The sequence below is a fragment of the Nyctereutes procyonoides genome, unplaced genomic scaffold (assembly GCF_905146905.1).
Source record: "Nyctereutes procyonoides isolate TBG_1078 unplaced genomic scaffold, NYPRO_anot_genome, whole genome shotgun sequence".
NCBI classification, from domain to species: domain Eukaryota; kingdom Metazoa; phylum Chordata; class Mammalia; order Carnivora; family Canidae; genus Nyctereutes; species Nyctereutes procyonoides.
This window is the reverse complement of record NW_026575125.1, coordinates 81,517,051-81,541,263: the sequence shown is the minus strand read 5'-3', so window position 1 is coordinate 81,541,263 and position 24,213 is coordinate 81,517,051. Positions and strand designations below refer to the sequence as shown.

Genomic DNA, 24,213 nt, shown 5'->3' with positions numbered 1-24,213 from the left:
CACTGCTTATTGTTGTAGCTCTTCCCTGGTGCCTGTGGTATCATTTTCTTCTCTGCTCCCTGAACATGGAGTATTCTGGAGTGGAATTGGCTTAAGACAGAGTAGGTCAACAAATATGTGAAAGGTCAGTGGAGGAGGGATGAAGGAAGTCAGGAGATGCAGGGCACAGTCACTTTCTGCTCTAGTTCCCCTGCATGTCAAACCAAGAGTGCAAACTGAATGATCTCTGAATGCTTATAGCTCTGACATCAGATGACTCGATGAGTATAGGGGGCTTTGTTCTTGGAGGACACCTATTATGGTTTCTTTTTTTAAATTTTTTATTTATTGATGATAGTCACAGAGAGAGAGAGAGAGAGAGAGGCAGAGACACAGGCAGAGGGAGAAGCAGGCTCCATGCACCGGGAGCCCGACGTGGGATTCGATCCCGGGTCTCCAGGATCGCGCCCTGGGCCAAAGGACAGGCGCTAAACCACTGTGCCACCCAGGGATCCCCCTATTATGGTTTCTGATGTAATGTAACATGAGCTCTGTCTACTTCATGGGGCTGTTGTGAGGGCCAGCTAGGCTAAAAGATGTGAAAACCCTCTGGAAACTATGAAGCATTGTATAAAACAAAGATGATGGAATGATTGAAACCCTTCCCCAAAGATATCACAGTGATAAAAATGAAAATCATTCCATTTCAATCAGTGTAAGGCAACTTACAGAAACCTTAAAAGCAGATCTGTAGTTATGCTTCATTATAGAAAAATATGCCATTGGAAGTTGTACAAATCAAGGACCGATTCTATAACCATTGCCTGTTGAAGTGGTGCGGGAGTTGAGGCACTTGACTTTTCTTCCCCTTCTGCTTTTCAGGGTTACCATTAAAACGTTAGAGAGACTATATGTTGGCAAATTGAATTTCAATAAAATATTTTTTAAAAAGAAACAAAAGAAAGCTTTTCAAAACACTAGGTTTATAATAGAAAAATACAGTGTGATGTTTCCTCTCCAAAAAAAAAAAAAAAAAAAAAAAAGCAAAACCCTATAGAGAAACCAGTAGTGGCTCTTGTACCTTTCTCTGTCACTGTCCCCCAACCACTACCCAAAAGCTGAGATATAACATTAAAACCAGTACCGAAAGGAAGGGGGATCAATTTGACTGAATGGCAGAGCATGAGAACCTGCAGTTGCCTTGCACCCTGGCCTGGTGTGATGTTTCCTTTCTTTCATCTCCTCCTTGTGACATTTTACTGTTCTTTCTTCCTTACCTTACTAATGTAAAAGAGCAAAGAAGAGAGGAAAACATCCAGAGGGTGGGGGACAGAGTTGGGGGGGGTGGAAGAGAAGAAAAATAATGATGGAAAAATAGAGATGAGACATCTCAGGGGCAGTGGGGAGGGGCTGGATTCCATCTCTCTCTCTTCCTCAGCATAACCAAGTTGATAAGTATACTTTGTACTCCATCCTTAAGAGTGACTGAACTTTCCTACTTGGTTACTGGTAGTCCTCCATCGGTGACATCTAAGAGCATCAGAGGCCCCACAGGCAGAGCCAGCATGCTAGCTCCCAGCACACCTGTACCATTTAGGGCTGCCAATCGTTTTAGAAAGGACAGTAAACCAGAGGGTAAGACCAAACCACCCTAACGTGGTACGTGAAGGACAGTGACAGTATATGTTTTGCAGTTCAGGGTTTACTCTCTAGATTTTGATTCCCATGGAAGGAGGAGAGGACAAAAATTGCATGTGTAGTGAGTAGGTGAGAGCATATTCATTCAGGTTGGAAAAGCAAAGTTAAAAATCTGAAACAGGCCTGTAGTCTAGATCTGTCCTAAACTAGTTCTTTAGTAATGCTATTATGATTTTCAGCAGATGAAATTTCCAGTTGGGGGAAGGCTTAGTGTCTCACTGATAGGGCTTATTAAATTGAGATGAAACGTGTTTTTCAATGGCAGCAGCTCTGAATCACCAAGATCTAAATGGAGAAAACAAGAGAACAAAAGCAAGCTAATACTCTGACTAAAAAAAAATGTACCACGTATTTGAGTTTCAGAACCTGCTCACCCTTAGAACCCAAAGCGTTTGGTGAAACCCCAGGGGAAGCAGCATTCATTGGAGAAATTTTCCTTAAAACTGATTACATGTGTATGCATACATTTTTTTAAATTTATTTATGATAGTCACACAGAGAAAGAGAGAGAGAGAGGCAGAGACACAGGCAGAGGGAGAAGCAGGCTCCATGCACCGGGAGCCCGACGTGGGATTCGATCCCGGGTCTCCAGGATCGCGCCCTGGGCCAAAGGCAGGTGCTAAACCGCTGCGCCACCCAGGGATCCCTGTATGCATACATTTATGTTGATTTGCTAATATTCTAGAAGTGGTAACATGAAAAGAGAAGGGGTTCTAGAAGTAGGCAGCCCTGTTGAGTTCAGATGTCAACTCAGTTACCTATTTTTATGATCCTTGGCAAGTTGCTTAATTTCACTGAACTCAGGGAATCTCAGTTTCCTCATCTATAAACGGGGTGGTTTTGAGGACTCCAGCAAGGTAGTTTATAGCACCTGGCTCATCTAGCAAGTCATGATTAGCTTGTGTAGCTCCTCAACAGATATTGGCTTTTTTGTATTTAAAGCTGTTTTTGCTCATAGTATCATGTATCTAGATTTATTTCTTAGAACCAGTAACTCTTAGAACCATGTACCTATTAGAACCAGTCTCCTAGAATTTAGATTTGCAGTCTCCAAAGAGGGGTGTACCTAGATGATCCATTGCAGGGTGAGAAGAAAATAATTCGATTTATGATCTTTTTATCTAAAATATAAGAAAGTACTTAAACTCCACAGATATTTGATGTATGGACTGGCCCTGGTGCCCTCATTAGGTCTACGTCTGAAAGTCACTGTCACATTCTAAATGAGGGATCTTGAGGAATATATGAGATCCATGATTTGATGGAAATTGATAGTGGCATCCTCCTTTCATTTGCTTTTAGCATATTGCAGTGGATTTCAGTTTACATGCATCTGGTTAAGTGGATTCATGGTTCTTAGTATTTGACCTGCAGTTTCTTTGTAGGAGTCTTCTGAAGCCATATGACCATTGTTTATAAGTTAGCTAAAGCTGATCCATGCAGGATGGACTAGTGGCTTAAGAAAATTCCTGCACAGGAATGATGGATTGGTGATATAGTAATGATATAGACATAAGGCAAAGACAAGAACATGGTGAGCTAGCTGACACTTCTGCAAGTTATAACTTGTTTGGACGAGTTATAAAGTAAATATGAAGATAATCTAATGAGACCTGACAAGATGTCAGCCCCTAAATAAGAAAGAAATGACCGAGAATGTTACTGAAAGTATGTATTTATACATGCTATCTTTAACACCAAAGCTTACTCAAATATATATTGTACTTTGGATATATTAGCTAGTGATAGTAGTACATGTATACACTTTATAAATAAATATACATATTTGGGGTATGCGATCAAACTTTCTTTACTAACAAGAATCAAAACCTCTAAACCAGTGGTTTAGATGAGGAAAACATGGAGCCTCTCATTCCTCATTCTGTGTTGTTGCTTAGAAAGTGTTTTGTCTTGTTTTGTTCCTAGGAATTTTGATGTAGCACAAGCATTATGATAAATAATAATGTGTTTAAATCCATTGAAGATAAACTGATCACAATTCAGGGAACTGCATTTCTTAGTAAACATTTCTTGTATGAAAGTAAAAGACCAATCCTTGCCCTGGAGATTTTTAAAATCTAGTTCAGGAACACTGTTACAAAGCAACATATGAAGGCATGCCTGTAGGATAATAGAAATTCTTGATGAAAAAGCACCTACTTGACATAGTAGATTGGTTAACCAAAAAAAAAGTGTATACATTTCATTTCTATAAATTTACCTATAATTCTGGGTCCCATCGTAACCAGTAAACCAATAGCAGAGAGGGTAAAACAGACCTTTTCAGAAAAGAAACAAACCTTGTCTGACCATTCCTTTCAGTATTCCCATTGCATGTGATTTAATAAGTCTTTTTTAAAAAGATTTTATTTATTTATTCATGAGAGACAGAAATTGAGAGAGAGAGAGAGAGACAGAGACATAGGCAGAGGGAGAAGCGGGCTCCCCACGGGGAGCCCAATGTGAGACTCAATCCTCGGACCCCAGGATTACACCCTGAGCCGAAAGCAGACTCTCAACTGCTGAGCCACTCAGGCATCCCTTTAATAAGTCTTTTATACATACCCATATATTATTTTTTTAATCTTTTCTTATATCCTCATGGTTCTTGACATGATAAAAAGCATATAGTAGGTACTTCATATATTTTGAAAATGAAGGAAAATCAAATTAAGGCTCCTCAAAAAGACCATACCTGGAAGAGTAACCATTATCCCTTGAGATGGCCTCATTTAATTCCTAGAGAAGATAACTTGTTTAGATTCCCCTGTATCAATGTTGAAGAGTCATTCTTATTCTTGGGGTTCCCTTTCTTTTCCCCAAGCTATGATATGGGGACAGTTCTGTAGACATAAACTTACAGTGAAAGTTCTTTGACATCCACTACTTATTGAGCATAGTGTATACAAGGTAATTATGCAGGTATTATTTTATTTACTCGTCACAGTAGCTCTGTAGTATTATCACCCCCATTTTATAGATGATGAAATTAAGGCTTATGAGGTTAAGAGACTTGCACAGATGTCACACAGCTAGTAAGCAATGGAGCCAGGATCCACCTGCAGGTATATCTGACTCCAGGATACAAGGTCTTGACTATTACATGAAAATAGAAATGCAACATACCAAAGTCTATGAAATGCAGCAAAAGCAGTTCTAAGAGGGAAGTTTATGGCTGTACAGGGCTACATCAAAAATATATAAGAAGTCTCAAAGTAAATAATTTAATTACACCTAAAGGAACTAGAAAAAGAAAAACAAAGGAAGCCCAAAGTCAGTAGAAGGAAGGAAATAATAAAGATCAGAGCAGAAATAAATGAAACAGACAAAGAGACAATAAGAAAGGTCAGTGAAACTAAGAGGTGCTTCTTTGAAAAAACAAAGTTGGAAAACTTTTAGCTGGACTCACCAAGAAAAAAAAAAGAGCTCAGATAAATAAAATCAGAAGTGAAAGAGGAATTACAACATACCACAGAAATACAAAGGACCCCAAGAGACTGCTATAAACAAGTATATACCAATAAGCTGGACGATCTAGAAGAAATGGATCAATTCCGAGAAATGTATAATCTTCTAGGGCGGAATCATGAAAAACTAGGACATCTGAATAGACAGATTCCTAGATTACAAGTAAGGAGATCAAACCAGTAATCAAAACCCTCCCAACAAATCAAGTATAGGACCAGGCAGTTTCACTGGTGAATTCTACCAAACATTCAAAGAAAATTTAATACCTGACCTCCTCAGACTCTTCCAGAAACTGAAAAGGAAGAAATGTTTCCAAACTCATTTTATGAGGCCAGGATTACCCCGATACCAAAACAAGACAAGGACACCCCAAAAAAGAATTCCAGGCTAATATCCCTGATGAACATAGGTGTAAAAAATCCTTAACAAAATATTAGCAAACTGAATATAGCAGTATGTTGAAATAATCCTATACCATAATCAAGTGGGATTTATTACAATTCAACATCTGCAAATCAGTATAATACACCACATTAACAGGGTGAAAGGTGAAAAACATGATTATCTCAAAAGATGCAGAAAAAGTATTTGACAAAGTTTAGCATCCATTTATAATAAAGCCTCAACAAAACGGGTAGAGAGGAAGCATACCCTCAATGTAATAAAGTCCGTATCTGACAGACCTCAGCTAATATAATACTCAATGGTGAAAAGCTGAAAGCTTTCCCTCTAAGATCAGGAACAAGTCAAGGATGCCTACTCTACCCATTTTTATCAACACAGTATTGGAAATCCTAGCTACAGCAATTCGACAAGAGAAAGAAATAAAAGGCACACAAATTGGAAAGGAATAAGTAAAGCTGTCACTATTTGCGGATAACATGATACTGTATATAGAAAATCCAAAAGATTCCACAACGAAAACAGTTAGAAGTAAGAAATGAATTCCATGAAGTTGCAGAATACAAACTTAATATGCAAAAATTGGTTCTGTTTCTGTACACCCATAACAAGCTATCAGAAAGATAAATCAAGGGGATCCCTGGGTGGCTCAGTGGTTTAGCACCTGCCTTCGGCCCAGGGCCTGATTCTGGAGTCCCAGGATCTATTCCCACATCAGGCTCCCTGCATGGAGCCTGCTTCTTGCTCTGCCTGTGTCTCTGCCTCTCTCTCTGTGTGTGTCTCTCATGAATAAATAAATAAAATCTTTTTTAAAAAAGAAAACAATCACATTTATGATCATATCAAAAAGAATAAAATACTTATGAATAAATTTAACCAAGGAGGTGAAAGACCTGTGCACTAAAAAACCATAAAACATTAATGAAAGAAATTGAAAAAGACACAAAGAAGGGGTGCTCATGGATTGGAAGATTTAATGTTGTTAAAATGCCCATAAAAGCCAAAGCAATCTTCAGATTCAATGCAATTCTTATCAAACTTCCAATGGCATTTTTCACAGAACTAGAATAATTCTAAAGTTTATATGAAACTACAGAAAACCCTGAGTAGCCAAAATAGTTTTGAGGAAGAAAAACAAAGCCAGAGGTATCACGCTCCCAGATTTCAAACTATACCACAAAGCCATAGTAATTAAAACAGTATGGTGTTAGCATAAAAACAGACACAAAGATCAATGGAACAGAATAGAGAACCCAGAAATAAACTCGTGCATGTATGGTAATCTATGACAAAGGAGGCAAGAATATACAATGGGGAAAGGACAGTGTCTTCAATAAATGGCGTTGGGGAAACATGACAGTCACATGCAAAAGGATGAAACTGGACCAATATCTTATACCATTTATGGAAATTAACTCAAAATGAATGAAAGACTTGAATATAAGACCTGAAACCATGAAACTTCTAGAAGAAAACATAGGTGGTAAGCTCTCTAACATCAGTCTTAATGATGGGGTTTGTTTTTTGGCTCTGACTCCAAAAGCAAGGGAAGCAAAGGCAAAAATAAACAAATGGGACTATATCAAAAGCTCCTGCACAGCAAAGGAAAGCATCAACAAAACAAAAAAGCAACCTACTGAATGGGGAAAGAAATTTGCAAATCATATCTGATAAAGGGTTAATATCCAAAATATATAAAGAACTTGATACAACACAATACAACAACAAATGTCCTTTTAAGGAATGAACAGAGGATATGAATATACATTTTCCCAAAGAAGGTGTACACATGACCAAAAGACATGAAAAGATGCCCTAGGGCAGCCCCGGTGGCTCAGTGGTTTAGTGCCGCCTTCAGCCTAGGGCATGATCCTGGAGACCCGGGATCGAGTCCTGCGTCGGGCGCCCTGCATGGAACCTGCTTCACTCTCTGCCTCTCTCTCTCTGTGTCTGTTATGGGTAAATGAATAAAAATCTTTTAAAAAAAGAAAAGATGCCCTGCATCACTAATCATCAGGGAGATGCAAATTACAACCATAATGAGATATCACCTTACACCTATCAGAATGGCTCTTATCAAAAAAATTTTTTTAAAAGCCAAGAAATAACATATGTTGGTGAAGATGTATAGCAAAAGGAACCCTTGGGCACTGTTGATGGGAATGTACATTGGTGTAGACACTATGGAAAGTAGTATGGAAGTTCCTCAAAAATTTAAAAGTAGTTACCATGTGATCCAGAAATTCTACTATGGGTATCTTTCATTTTTTTAAAGATTTTATTTATTTATTTATTTATTTATTTATTTATTTATTTATTTATTTATTTATTTGAAAGACAGAGACATAGGCAGAGGGAGAAGCAGGCTTACTGCAGGGAGCCCAATGGAAGACTTGATACTAGAACCCTGGGATCACTCCCCAAGTTGAGGACAGACACTCAACCAGTGAGCCACCCAGGCATCCCTCTACTACTGGATACCTATCTGAAGAAAATAGAAACACTAATTCAAAAAGATATATGCACCCCTATGTTCATTGCAACACTATTTACAATAGCCAAGATAGGGAAACATCCTAAGTATCTATCAATGGATGAATAAATTAGGAAGATGTCACACACATACACACACACACACGAATACTACTCAACCATAAAAAGAACAAAATCTTAAAAAGAATGAAGTCTTACCATTTGTGCAACATGAAAGAACCTTAGGGGTATTGTGCTATGAGAGAGAAATACAAATGCCATATGATTTCATATATCTGGAGTCTAAGAAACAAAATGAAAACGAACAAAACAAAACACAGAATCATAGAAACAGAGAACATTTTGGTGGTTACCAGAGGGGAGTGGGGGGTTGAGCAAGGGTGAAATGGGTGAAGAGGATCCAGAAGCACAAACTTCCAGTTAGAAAATGAGTTGCGGGATGTAACATACAGCAAGGGGCATATAGTAAATAATATTGTAGTAACTTTGTATAGTGACAGATGTTAACTAGATTGACTATGGTGATCATTGCAGTGTTTACAAATGTCAAATCACTATGTTGTACACCTTAAACTAATATTATATTGCCTGTCAACTATACCTCAATAAAAAAAGATGAACCAGGGTCATAAAGAGAAAATTAAATTGTGTTCATTATACTCAGTAGCTTTTCATCCAAAAAATTAAAACAAAAACTGTTCCTAGTAGTTCATTTCTAAAAGCAAGATAGAATAAATCAAGAAAAATCTGCAGACAGAGCATTATGTGGACATTATTTGGAGGGAAATGAGGAACACCTGCCATCCACACTAAACACATAGCCATCTGTTTCTTTGTGCATCTTGTATTTTCCAGTCTTAATTGTGCTCCATTAAAGCAGACCCACAACCCATTCTCCCAATTTAAAGGCAAGGTAAGAACTTGCCTGGTGAAGACACAGATTCTTGACAATATTGCTATGGTCATCACAGTGTGCAGCCCAGGGAGTATTCTTCCCTCCTGGTGGGCAGCTGTAGCGCTCTCTGAGAATAAAGGCTTTTAAGAGCTTGAGATTCAAGAAGTTGAAGCTAGTCAGAGGGCAGTGGACAAGAACATTCTAAAGCCTAAGTGAATCCCAGAGGATAGGACCCAAATAGTACATATGAAAATCTGCAGGACCTACTGCACTTTTGCTCCCCCTCCCTCCTAACCTTTACTCTTCCTTGCTTTCTCTTTTTGTCTTTTTGTGAGTGTGTCTCTATTTTTTCCCTTTTTTCTTTTTGCCTCCCACTTGCTTTTCTCATTTCTTGTTTTCTCTTCCTCTCCATCTTTTATTTCTTCATATTTGTGCCCTTCCTCTTTTTCTGTCCCCTGCTCTCTTTCCCTTCCTTTTGTTCCATGCCTTGGTTCTTTTTTAAAAAAAAGATTTTATTTATTTATTCATGAGAGACAGAAAGAGAGAGGCAGAGACATAGGCAGAGGGAGAAGCAGGCTCCCCATGGGGAGCCTGATGCGGGACTCGATCCCAGGACCTGAGCCAAAGGAAGACACTCAACCACTGAGCCACCCAGGCGTCCCTCCATGCTTTAGTTCTTTCCTCCAGTCCCCATAAACTCCCCATCATATTGCACATTTTGAAATATATATTAAAATCAGTACATTTTAATGTTTATATGCATCCAGCACTGAGTAGGTTGTATTTATTACTCTAAGGGGGAAAAACATCCCCCAATTATGGAACATTTTAAATCTGGCTTACAATTGAAAATTTCCTTCTGGATCACTGCCCTCACTCACCAAAATAGGGTCCTCTTCTTCCTTTCTTAACCTAATGTAGTCATGTCCTTTGTTGCTCTTCTCTACCCTTGTGTTGGATAAATGGTCACTGTTTTGCATTCTGTTTTATACTCCCCTTTTTTTCATAATGGGAAGCTAAAATCACTACTTAATGTGAAGGAGAGGTTATGGATAATTTTTCAGATTTGGGTTTAGGATTCTAGCATTCTAAGTTTCTGGAATTCAGACATGCCATGTGTACATTCTGTTCCAGAATCTCTGATGATGGATGGCAGAGTTTCCAGATGATTGAAACCTCTCATGAAAAACACTGTTTTTTTTAAACTTTAGATTCATGGATGCTGGATTTGCTTTTCTTCACCTATCTAAACTGGGATTTTTTAAAAAAGATTTTATCTTCTGATTTAGAGAGAGTATGCAGGAAGGAGGAGGAACAGAGGGAGAGAGAGAGAGGAGAGAATCTCAAGCTGACTATGCCCTGATCAGGAGCCCATTGCAGAGCTTGATCCCAGGTCCCTGAGATCATGACCTAAGCCAAAATCAAGAGTTGGACACTTAATCAACTGAGCCACCCAGATATCCCCCAAAAAGGGATTTTTAATTTTGGTTTTAATTGTTGCCTTGTCCTGAAAAATGGTGGCCTATAACCTGAAGCCCTTCTCAGTTTGGTAACTTTCCACTGGTTAACTGATTAAAGTCATCCAAGTTTTGGAAAGTGAAGAAATGAAGGAATGAGTGAGTAAATGGCAAAGCAGCTAGATTCACTTACATCATTGCTGTTCCATGCTATATCATTTATGATGAGCCTTATAAGAGCTAAGGTTTCGTCTCTTTTCCGCTGGGTTTTTTTTTTCATAGTTTCCAGGCATTGTCACCAATTTTGATTCTTTGATAGCTAAAGTTCTAATTCCCCTTTTTAAATGTTCATTTTCATTAAAGAGCTACTTAACATTAGATATTAACTTTGACAGATGTTAATGTTGCTTTTCAATTAGGTAAAATATATTCTTGGTGAGGTGCCAATTTGAATTGAATATATTTGAATTTGGTATGTGAATTAAACTGTTGTTTAAACCTTACCCATCCATCACATGAGTGAGGGAGCAGCTGGCTGCTTTTGTATGTAAGTAGGTCCCCCCAGTCATATTTATTTATTTATTTATATTATTTTTTAGAAGGGGGAGGGGCAAAAGGAGAGGGAGGGAGAGAATCCCTAGCAGACTCCCCAGTGAGTACAAAGCCCCACACAGGAGGGCTTGATCCTGCGGCCCTGAGATCACGAAGCTCCTGAACTGAGCCGAAATGAAGACTCAGACACGGGATCCCTGGGTGGCGCAGCGGTTTGGCGCCTGCCTTTGGCCCAGGGCGCGATCCTGGAGACCCGGGATCGAATCCCACGTCGGGCTCCCGGTGCATGGAGCCTGCTTCTCCCTCTGCCTATGTCTCTGCCTCTCTCTCTCTCTCTCTCTCTCTGTGACTATCATAAATAAAAAAAATATTAAAAAAAAAGACTCAGACACTCAGCTGATTGAGCCACCCAGGCGCCCCCCCCTTCAGCAATATTTAAACATTATAACATGGTTTCCTATTGTAGGAAAGAGAACGTCATATAAATTTAATACAAGATCTCCTTGTTTGTCAGTTTCTTAGGCTGCCTAGAATTTAAATTCCCAGATACCACGCTGGTATAAAATGTTTTCCACGGATATTATTAATATTTTAAAATCCTTTCTGCTCCTGTAGATTTTCCTTAGACAGGAAGTCTAGCTCTCTTTACCCTTTGGCTACTAATGAATGCTATTAAGTTATTATCCATCTTCTTTAGGCAGAGGCACTACAGGTATGAGATCAGAATTGCCAAGTAAGGCAAGCATTTACTTTTAAAATTAAAAAAAAAAAAGACAAATCCATTCAAAGGTGACAACAAAAGTGTGATCCTAGAAGGTCTTTTGGGCTTGAGTCAAAGAATAGAGAATTGGTGTTGTATCCCCACCTGTGTCACTAACTTGCTGGGTCATCTTGACCAAGTCACTTCCCAACTCTGGATAGCATAGCCCCTCCAAAGTTTCAGCTTCCACATTGCAGATTCTATATGCTAAAGAGAGCAGGTCCAAGGGAGGCTGAATCCTCTTGTTTTTTATCAGCTATGCATACCAACCTAACAGCTCTGGAGGTCAGTCTCTAGCTGCATTTTTTGTCTATTTTATAATCCCTGAAATACTTGCTAGGCTTTCCTTGCTAGTTATTTCCCCCTAGGAATTTGCATTTAGAAATACTGAGGGCTTCTTACCTTTTGGAATTTTTCTATGCTCATGAATTTAATGAAAAGTTAGAGTTACCAAAAAATGCCCGAATTAAAAATCTTGTTCGAATGACTTTCTGTAAAATCAGACTGTTTCCATCATGACTAATGTACCTTCACTATTTCAGTTTTGAAGTTAATACATTTGAGTCCTGGTATGGCGAGGCATGATTGTCAGTTTCTCCTATTAACCATGTTAATATTCTCCCACTTATTCATTGTTCTAACCTTTTTTTTTTAAAGCCCAGAATGATTGAACAACAAGGCTCTGTATCATGAGAGTTACATTTTAGGTACTTGAAAATTTCATTGATTTGAAATAGTGTGAATTGCACTAAGCTAAAATTTACCTTTCCTTGGTTTGCTAGGGAAAAAAGTAAACAAAATACCTTGCCTCCAAACATTGAGAAATTAACTGTCTGGCAACTTCAGGATGTGTATTGTTTTAATGTAAAAGTGAGAGAGAGGTTTTTATAAATCTCCTCATTAAAGGAAGTTTAGCACTATAATTTAAAAGGCAGACAATATCAAGGGTTGGAAAAAATATCAAGGGTTGGTAAGGATGTGGAAAAATTGGAACTCCCTCACACATTGCTGGTGGCAATGTACAATGGTACAGCCACTGTGGGAAATAGTTTATCAGTTCCTTAAAAAGTTAAACATAGAATTACCAAATGACCCAGCAATTCAGCTTTTAGGTATCTACCCAAGAGAAACGAATACATATGTCCACACAGAAACTCATACATGCATGAATATAGCTGCATTATTTATAGTAGTCCCAAAGTGGAAACAACTCAAATGTTTCTCAACAGATCAACAGATCACAAAATGTGATAGAGCCACACCATTGAAATATTAGGCAGTTGAAAAGATAAAGTATTGATACATGCTACAGCATGGATGAAACCTCCAAAACATTATGCTCAAAGTCAGTGTATCCATATTTGTAGGACTACACTTCTATGAAATACCAGAATAGGCAAATCCATAGACCGAGAGTAATGCTTGCGAGGAGCTGGAAGGAGGGAAAAATGGAGACTGGCTGTTAATGGGTATGGGGCTTCTTTTTGGTGTGACAAAATGTTTTAAAATTAGAATGATGGTGATGGTTGTATAACTCTGTGAATATGCTAAAAAACATTAAATTGTATATGTTAATGGGTGAATTTTATTGGTGTGTGAATTACATCTCCATAAGCTATTATATATCAAAAACATTAGTGACTATATTATCCTAATTACTTGAAATTGGAAAAGTGTGTGCAAATTACATTTTTGCCAGAGGCTGGAAGGAAGGAGGAGCGGGCGTTAGTATTGGATGGATACTATGTTTCAGTTGTGCAATATGCTAAGAGTTCTGGAGATGGATGGTGGTGAGCCATCAATGAACTTAATTACACAGAACTGTACCCTTAAAAATAGTTATTTTACCACAATAAAAATCTATAATCCAAAAAAATTACATTTTATGTTATTCCAATGTATATAAGGCTTTTCCCCCCTCTCTCTTTTTTTCTTTTTAGCAAGAAGACTGAAAGTGTGATTGGCCTTTTGGTTTTTGTGGATGGGATTCTTCTGTTTTAGAATTTCTGTTCAATATGTGTGTTTGTTAGGAAAGGGAGTGTTGGTTATACACACACATATATGTCTTTATCTTGGCTTTGAATGAGAATTTGAAAATGCTTTTTAAAACTTTATTTGCCAATAGGAAAATAAAAGAGGCCAAACTGTAGGAAAATTTATGTTGTTAAATCATAAAATGGGCAAATGCTGTTCTCAGAGTATGAATTGTCACAGATGTCCTGATTTTCTTGATTAATCTTGGCTCCTGGAATGGGAAAAAATTATACTTTTATATATAAAACATATCTTTCTATAAGCATTTTCCTTTGTAGAGTAGAATAGAATGAGCACCAAAGTGCATTGAAAGTACTCACATAGGTGTTCTATTTGTACAATACAATAGGTGAGTTTTAGAATGCAAAGGAAGGGATGGAAAAATGAAAAAAAGAAAAAAGAAAATCAGCAATGAGGGAGTCACTGAAAAAGGAATTGTTTGTAACTTCTAAGGATTAATCTGTGAAAACATTTTCTAAGCCTGGCTGCTGTATAGGACATTTAAATTTGAAGATTGATGGTGCAAATGCCAGTAGTGCCATTAATATAAAGTGTAATCAGAGGTATGTTTGTTTTTCTTGACCAGGAAGTGTTTTCTTTTAAAAGTACAAGAAACGTACTGTGCCTGTGTGAGTGTGTGTGTCTATGTATTTTCTGTCTGTTCTTCCATTGCAGGAAGAATTATGGTCTTCCAACATCTTTGTCCTTTATAGTAGGGGTTTTTCTAGAATTTGGCACTGTAGTATATTTCCCTTGATTACAGGATCCAATCAGAGTTGTACTCAGAAATCCATTGATGTGATTAATGGTCTCCTAATCATACTTTTATTTCCTAGATTAGCCTAATTTCCTGTACTTTCGCAATTTTTGAGTCATATATTGAATTATCTTTTATGGGGGGCCTGAAATATTTGTATTTTTAGTCTGTAATTTGCATGATTATTTAAATTTTCTTTGATTTCTTTTGCTTGAAGAAAATGAAATTTTGGTCTTTTTTGAACTCTGAGTGCTGTTCTATGGTAAAAGGCCAACCTGGTATGAACTTTTTTTTAAAACTATATACATTTTTTTCCATCGGCCCTAGGTCTAGAAGTCTTTGCATAAATGTCCACTAGCCTAGGTTTTATTCTTCTCAAAAGTAAAGTATTCTCAGATTCTCCAAGTAACAGGGAAGTAGACCAGGAAATGACTGTATAGGAAGTGTAATTGATCATTCGTGCTTTACATTTGATCACAGGATTGGCTAATAAACAGTCTATTGAAAAAAATAAATTGACTTCTAAAATCTCTGGGGCCCTTGAATACATTTGCAGATTATTAGCACCTTTGTCACCTACTGATTTTTTTAAAATCTCCTACCTTTTTCAAATGATTGTCTGCATTTGAAAGGGGAACTTTTTCATACCTAGTAGTTGCTTTAATATTTGCTTTGTTTTCCACAGTGCCCTTAAAGATAGCCGTTTCCCCCCAATGACAAGGGATGAGCTGCCACGGCTGTTCTGCTCAGTGTCTCTTCTCACTAACTTTGAAGATGTCTGTGATTATTTGGACTGGGAGGTAAGAGTATAGACATTTTTGAAAGAGAAATGAAGGTAACTCCTGTGTAAATGTTAAAAATTAGATCCAGGAAGCAACTCTTTCAGCCCATTCTCTATTGTAGTGCAGGTGAGGAGAGTAAGGTGGAGAAATAAACCTCACAGCTGATCAATGAGATATCAGTGAAGGAGGTTTTTTCCGTTTTTGTTTTCTTTTTGTTTTTGTTTTTAAGGCAAAGTGCCATGTGTCATTTTTGTCCTTAAACTGAATTTGCTGTTTATTTTTATCTTATTACTTTAGCACAGCCCCTCATAAAAGCTGTTAATAAGTAGTAAGAAGGACTGATCGGAATTTATTCCTTCTATTTCCATTCTGATGTATTTCAGTGTAACTGCCACCCAGCAATTGGGTGGTGTGAGGACACATCTCAGAAGCAAGGAGCCAAAAAGTTAGGATAATACACCAGTAGGGGAAATCAGACTGTGGATACAGATCAGAGTGTTTGTTAACTACAGTTAAATCTTGTTTATTCATTCTTGGCTACCTTATTTTGTGCACTTAACCATGCTAACAAATAATATTAAGGTTATATCATGATTATCTCTGAACATTGTCATGATTGAAGTAGCCTAGATTTGTCATATTTTTTATTCATTAGTATGTGGGGTTGGGTTTTTAAGGAAGTTCAAAGGTTCTCACCATGATTTTGTTTTGGTCATTGTGAGGAGATAGCTGAGCGTGTGTTTATGAAATTTCACACATAATAGTGCATATGTCACTGAATACCTACTGTATTTGAGGCACTGTGCCACATATACAAAAGTCCTAAGATTTGCTCTCCACCATGAATCATCCTTCAGTCCTAAGATTTGCTCTCCACCATGAATCATCCTTCAGTCTAATAGCAGAGAAAAGAAGTATACACAAAGCATAAAGAAAAAAGTACAAGAATGAAACAATGGGGATTCAGTGATGCACTTAGCATCTCTCACATAAACACTCATAAGTAACATGACTGGATCTTTATGGTATAACATGTTTTAATTCTATTGACTTTTTAGAATGACTACCTCCCATGTAACTGAGATATTTTGCCTTGTGGACAGACTACCATCTTGATGATTAATTGGACTTGAATTTTATTTTTGAAGTTACTCAGATTCCTTGTGAGACTTTGGACAACTTATTCCGCTGCCAGTTAGCTTTCCACATACAGAATAAGACATTTATAAAGTTCTTAACCTTCAGTGGAAAAAAAATCCCTACAATATAAATTACTGTTGTTAGGCCAGAGCTTTATATATATTTTTTTTAATTTTTATTTATTTATGATAGTCACAGAGAGAGAGAGAGAGAGAGAGAGAGGCAGAAACATAGGCAGAGGGAGAAGCAGGCTCCATGCACCGGGAGCCCGACGTGGGATTCGATCCTGGGTCTCCAGGATCGCGCCTGGGCCAAAGGCAGGCGCCAAACCGCTGCGCCACCCAGGGATCCCTAGGCCAGAGCTTTAAAAAACATTCTACAGAGAGTAGGATAAAAGATTTCCTCCTGAGTTTTGTAGTATGTCAGGGTTTTTTGGAGTATTCTCAGAATACAAAGGCATTCGGGGTTTTTTTTTAAGGGGAAAAATAAAATTAATTAAGTGTTGATCCTACTGAAGTTGGGTTGTGTAAAAACCTTCACAGAATTAAAATTTCCTGACTGTTTTCTATAAGTTCATTGTTCACCTATTTGAATTTTTCTTAAAGTGAAGTCTATCAGTATCATAGAAACATTCCTCAGTACTTTAGTTTTAAATGATCCCAAATTATATCCCTTATTAACAAGTATTCAAATTTGAGTGGTTCTTTTTACGTTTTGAGGCTTCTTCTCTAGCTAGAATTTTATTTCTGTTTTCTGTATTTCAGGGTGCCATGTGTGTGATGGGGGTAGAGTGGGGGGGCCATAACAGGTGGAAAGGCCTGAAATCTAGGGATGACCAAGCTACAAAAACATGCCTACTCTAACTTGCCACCACTGAGTTGGAAGTACAGTTGTGGTGTGTGCGGGCTTGCACATGTGTAGCTGCATGCATGTGTGGCATGTACATGAAAGTATATTTAAAAAATATGTATGCATGTATTTGGAGGGAAAGAAAAATGGGAGAATCCAATATTAGTTAAATAAATATGAGCAAGCACAGAGTACACCATCATCTACCCCACTTCAGGCACTGTCTACAGCTAAAATTAAACCTCATGCCTTGTATATTATATATTTAATACATTCCCAAGGCTTAAATATTGATGTCTATTTAATGATGCTTTCTGGCTAAAGTAACAACAAAAAAATACATGTATTTTTGTACTTTTAACATAGAAGTATTTGAAAATGAATTAGACACTGCCAGAATGGCTATGCTAAGAGGGAAAGACTGTCCTTTTCAGTTAGTTCTTCATAGTTGGAAGTATCTGGCATAAGAAAAATTTGTTCCCAAAGAGTAAGAGTGAAAATTGGATTTTTTAAGTACAAAGAATATGATTTGGGCTTTAAAAAGATATACCATAGTTAATGATTACAAACGGAATGGTATTATTGTGGGGATGATGTCATAAGGGTCATCCTTAATATTTCTGAAAAAGCATTGGTTACTTGAAACACAGAGTGCCAAAGTAGAATTAAAAGCATTTTTAAAAAAGTGTATGTCAAGGAATTTCCACTCCTAGGTATAGACCCCAAAGAAATGAAATCAGATGTTGAAACCAAAATTTGTACACAAATGTTTATAGCAGCACTATTCATAATAGTCAAAAGATAGAAATTACCCAAATGCCTATCAACAGATAAATGGAGAAAACCAAATTTGGGATATCCATACAATGGAATATTGTGCAACCATGAAAAGAAATGAAGTGGTGACACATGGATGAGCCTTGAAAACATTATACTAAGTGAAAGAAGCCAGGCACAAAAGGCCATATATTGTATGATTCTGTTTATGTGAAAATATGGCGAATGAGCACATCCACAGAGATAGTGTATTCGTGGTGGCCAGGGGCCTGAGGGAGGGACTGAATGAGAAGTGACTGCTTTTAATGGGTACAGGATTTCCACTCGAGGTGATGAAAATGTTATGGAACTGGATGTTGTACAACACTGCAAATGTACTTGATGCCACTCAATTGTATACTTTAAAATGGTTAAAATGGTAAATTTTATATGCGTATTTTACCACAATAAAAGGCATATATGCATATATATATATATATTTAAACCTATTGTCTATAATAGTATAGTGCTAATTTGTTGAAGAAGAAAACTTTGAAAATTCAAAAAATATTTCAAAAGGCAAGCCATTTGTAATTACACCGTTCTGAGATAACTACTGTTAATGTTTTGGGAATATTCTTTAAAGTATTTTTCTGTGTCTTTGTATCAATGAATATATATATTTGTTCATGTAACTGAGATAATATTGAATATACAGTCATTATTAAAAAGGATTGTGGGAAAGTCTTTGCTTATGGTTTATCTTTCTAAGTTAATGATTCATGTTGCAAATTTCCTTTACAAGGGGGTCCATCTATATTATGAAAGGATACATTTCACTTTGAGAAATTTCAGATTGTCAAAATAGGTAAAACTTTTCTTCCAATAATGAAATATCCTATTCACCATAAGTATCTAAATTTAACTTGAAATGCACAGTGCTGCTGTATAAATTGATGCCACAGGGAGGAAACAGAAAACGATGACAGAATTTTAATAGAGAATTTTTAAGTCTGAGATCAGTAATGAGTATGTTTTATATAAGCAGAAGCCTCTCTCATAGGGCTTTTCTGGGAGAAGTACAGTTTGAGAGTTGACCCCCACTGGTGAAACGTGTTACTGCAATAGAATTCCTAATAAAAGGGGCAAAAATGCCCAGATCAAAGCAGAAGAGGACAAAGTCTAGAGGTGAGTAACTTTGGTAACAGGAGAGACATTCCCGTGGTCATGAAGGTGAGGGATATGACCAGTGGTCATAGCCACCTAATTTTCAAATGATCGGTGATTAAGTGAACTGTCACAGGGCTGGCTACTGTCTTTTCTCTTCAAGGTTTTTAACTGAACCTGTTTGGGACCTCTCTTTTGGTAACATGTCTCTAATTTTATAATGGAAGTTAGTAGGAAGGTAGGATCAGACTTTGTTTTAGAGGCTAGAATGCTTCTCTTTGAAAATGTGAGGAATGTTTGATAAATGGTTTCACAATAGTTTCATTCAATTCAGTGTTGAATTGGCAGAATGATCAGTAATGCCTCCATGTTATAGTCCCTCGACATAATAATGATAGCATGTAAAATGAGTGTCTATGGGTAGCCTATCAAGAACTCTGGGTGGTGTCTAAAAACAGCAAAACCATCCCCAGAGACCATAAAGACAAATTAGAACACTGGCCCCACCCACCCTTCTAAGAATTGCTTATCACCCCATCATAATCCACTTCTCATCTTGAATGAGATGAGAGTTGAATGATTTTGGGGGGAAAATTCATTAACTGATAAATTGAAATATCTACCTGCAGGGCTAAAATGGATGTTCCATGAGGGATATTGCTCCCCCAGGATGACCTCTGAAGTGACCTGTCTTGTGTTTGAACACAAAAACTTATTACTGTTGCTCTGTGTTCTTCAATTGACAGCATTCTCTTAATTCCATATGACAGAGTGATGGCGGACATGGTCTTCAGAAGGAAAGAAAAGCTCATGCAGCATGTTGGAGTCCTTTAAAATAATATATAGGACAGAACTTGTGTAGTTATCCTATTTGGAAGCCATGTTTGTTTTTCAATATCTGAAAGGATATAAAACTAAAGACATTACAACAGCTGGAGTGTGACTTGAGGGGTGCTTCTAGGTGTGGTACCTCACAGCTGCTCATTTTCAAGATGATATAAATGAGCAAGCTTTTTGCTTGTCAAAAAACTTGTGTTGGACTGGAACCATCTACATCCCCTGGAGGGGACCTGTGGGGTAGGGTCATAGGCATAGTCCAACCAGTGATCCTGCAGGAGCTTGTATCACAGCAGTTTGCTGACAGAAGACAGAGTATTTTCTTTTTAAAAAAATTTTTTTTATTTATTTATGACAGTCACAGAGAGAGAGAGAGAGAGAGAGGCAGAGACACAGGCAGAGGGAGAAGCAGGCTCCATGCACCGGGAGCCTGACGTGGGATTCGATCCCGGGTCTCCAGGATCACGCCCTGGGCCAAAGACCGGCGCTAAACCACTGCGCCACCCAGGGTTCCCGACAAAGTATTTTCTAAGTTGTAGTCAGGTATCTTTTACTTCTGTGCCTTAGAGACAAGATCATTTTGAAGGTATGAGGAAGAAATATTTTCTGTATTCTCCAGTAGACCATTAGGTCATATTTCAATAGGTCAGGTACATTTTCACGAGCCGTAAAGCCCTCTTAGTGATATCTAGCTCCCTGGGTCACTGATACCTCAACTGTGCATACAGCTGTCACTTGGGTAATGCATCGTGGCTATTCCTTTTTAGCACCCAACACTTACATGAAATCAACCCATGCTGGGTGGGGCTGGCCAATATAATTCTGGGATGATGTTAGAAACCCACCCCTTGGACATTAGAGTTACACCCCCAAGCCCCTAGTCTCACTCTGTCCCTAAAGTACCAAAGCATCTGTCATTGTGCCTGACCTTGTTAGACTCCTGGTACTCAGAGTGCTGCACTTAGCTTTAAAAAGCACACCTTTTGAGTGAGCACGGCTCCATTTCTGACGTGTTCGGTTAGAGTTAATAATAGTGCATTTTTGTAATAACCTTCATGAGCATAAACAGATGAGATGAGTACATTGGCCATGGTCATTATCTCTCATAGATTTTAGAAGGTCACGATCTCCCTCTCTCACCCCTTAAAGGTTTACATTTTTCTAGCTCCTCTCAATGCACCACTGAAAACAGTTTCCATTCAGACACAGATGTTTAGCATGACTCACAAGCGAAGTGACTTCTCGTCATATATGTTCTGTCCAGCCCCCCTTCATTATTTTTTCCTCTAATATACACCATGCTTTGCTTCCCCTCTTACTTAAGAGTCCCACCTTTAGGGCATCTGGGTGGCTCAGTTGGTAAAGGTCTGCCTTTGGCTCAGGTCACGAGCCCGGGGTCCTGGAATCGAGCCCTCTTTTGGGCTCTCCTGGGAACTCCGCTTTTCCATCTCCCTCTGCCACTCCTCACCATTCATGTGCTCTCTCTCTTCTCTGTCTCTCATTCGCTCTTGCTTTCACCCCTCTCTCAAATAAATGAATACAATCTTAAAAAAAAAGATACCCACCTTTGAAAAAATTCATATATATGTATATGGAGGGCACTTTGTATATCTAAGAAAATGCTTTTCATGGTATTTTCTCAAGGACCTTGAGATTTTCGTATAAGATGTCACTATCATTAACGATAATTTAGTCTTTGTCCTGATGCTGTACTTAGAAGCATTTTTTTCAAGTGCTGTGGAACCTTGAGGAAAGGAATACTTCAAGCTTCCTGACCATCTAGTAAGAATTTGCTGTGAATCAACACTTCAGTGTATTAGAAGCCTAGTGAGGAAGCAAGCTGAACAAAGTGAAGTAACTTCTAGAAGGTGATTTAACACAAGGAAGTTTCCATTAGCCATCGATACTGTTGGTGAAATGGGCTTCGCACAGTCTGTCCTCAGGCCTCCTCCAGTTGCTTCCTGCTTTGCTCCCAATGTGTTGTGTGGTGGGAGGAGGGAGGCATTTCCCTGCTTCTTCCCCCAAATCGACAGACCCTTCCAGCCCTTTCACTAGGAGTTGTATTATAGTGCACTCTTTCCTGGATCCCTCGTTCCTTCTCAGGATGCTGGAAAAGTTGTACAAGACCTGTGGTTTTTCTGGAGGCTGACTCAGTGTGATGCTGTGACTCCTCCTTTTTAAAATGGCTCCTGTTTCATTTTACTTCCAGAGAACGAATTACTACTAGCCATCGAGATGGTATTAAGAGGTCCCTAACTTTTAAAATGGCAAGGTGGCAACAAGGGTGAGAAACAGTCCAGTTTTTGAAATTGGACATTCTAGATTCCTTTTCCAACAAAGAATTTTTCTTCTCTTCTGGAAGAAAAAATATTCTAAACAGCAAATGCCTTGTTTTATTCCTGCATCATCCCCTGTTTTAAGGCAATGTTACAGGTATAAATCTAAATTAAGTAATTAGGGAGGGACTGTTGACTTGACAAAGATATTTTGCTTCACAGGACTCGATGGCTTTTTTTACTGCCTTCCTGGTGACTTCAAGATTAATCCACTTACATAGGGGATCCCTGGGTGGCGCAGCGGTTTGGCGCCTGCCTTTGGCCCAGGGCGCAATCCTGGAGACCCGGGATCGAATCCCACGTCGGGCTCCCGGTGCATGGAGCCTGCTTCTCTCTCTCTCTCTCTCTCTCTCTCTCTCTCTCTACCATAAATAAATAAAAAAATTTAAAAAAATCCACTTACATAAATTCAACACATATGTAACCTTTTAGGAACAGATTTCTTATAGGTGGAGTAAAAACCATATTGAGCCAGATATTCCATGTACAGTTTAACCTGTATAAGATACTTCTGTATCTTATCAGACAAACAACATTATTTCACCTTGAGTACATTTGCCAAGAGGTGTTTCTCTTCCCCAGCCATTGAAAAGCAAGTGGATTCATATGTCCAGGTTTCAAGAAAATTTCTTGAGTTTCTTTGTCTGTGAATTCACTCTCTTCCTCATCCCCTTAAAAAAATGGTAGGAATGCATTTTTCTAACTTCTGATGAAAAGCAGGCTTTTTAGTTAAAGGTCACCTGTGTTGCCTGAACTTTCTTTGGAAAGCTTCAGGATGTTCAACTTTTAAGGAATGCTCATTATAATTAATCATTACAGAGAATCGAGGTTTTTTTTCCTCCCCCCTTAATTGCACACTGAGCTGTCACTTGTTCTCCACAAAACCTGAACTAAGAACAGTTTCTTTCCTTGCATATGATATATAAACACGTTTGACTTCATAGCTTTTCAAAGCACCTTGTCATTAGCCATGCTTTATTTAAAATCTTAACTAATTCTTTAAAAGTTCATGGGGGTGATTATTAGCTAGTTTAGGTATTGTAGAGCTGTATGTTTCCTTAGTTAAAATAAAAGTTATCAGATTGTTGTTCGGTGGCCTTTGTGAAATAAATTGGCAAGCTTGTGTTCCTGATAGACAAGATGTCTGAGTCTCCTACATGAATTAAAATTGGCACTAATTGGTCCTTTGGTAAACTCTGCAAAAGCCAAGAATTGGTCCATGGAGATGGAACTAATTTTGAAAGCTAAAGGTGACTCATTTGCAGGGATTTCAGAGAAGAGTAGTACATATGCATTTTGGTCAAGGAGGCCTTTGCGGTTGTTTTCACAAAATAACAATAGAAAAGAATCACTTCCACTGATGTAGACGACGAAGCCTAGTTTTCAGAGTAGACTAGAGTAAAAGGTTACTTGTGCCCAATTGATGGCTTCCCTCTCAGTTACCTTTTTGGTTTATTTTGCTAATATTCCTTCTGTTTCTAGAAGCATCTCTCTCAAAGGAGATTTGAAAGTGAAGACAGGGCAGCCCTGGTGGCGCAGCGGTTTAGCGCCGTCTGCAGCCCAGGGCGTGATCCTGGAGACCCTGGATCGAGTCCCACGTCAGGCTCTCTGTATGATGCCTGCTTCTCCCTCTGCCTGTGTCTTTGCCTCTCTGTCTCTCTATGAATAAAAAAATAAAATCTTAAAAAAAAGAAAAGAAAGTGAAGACAGATGCAGATAGATAATGGATTAAAAAGAGCCTAACAGGACAGTCCTGGTTGGTTCAGGTTATTTCTTTTAAGATTTTATTTATTTATACATGAAAGACATGCAGAGAGAGAGAGAGAGAGAGAGAGAGAGAGAGAGGCAGAG

At 38.1% G+C, this 24,213-nt stretch overlaps 1 protein-coding gene across 1 annotated transcript in view; it reads left to right on the top strand.

The window, feature by feature from the left end:
- Nucleotides 1-24,213, top strand: part of AMMECR1 (AMMECR nuclear protein 1) — a 116,391-nt gene that overhangs the window by 77,831 nt on the left and 14,347 nt on the right. Inside the window, exon 3 of the mRNA XM_055337576.1 lies at nt 15,181-15,295. Within this exon, the coding sequence (XP_055193551.1) occupies nt 15,181-15,295 (115 nt within the window). The remainder of the gene's footprint in view (nt 1-15,180; nt 15,296-24,213) is intronic.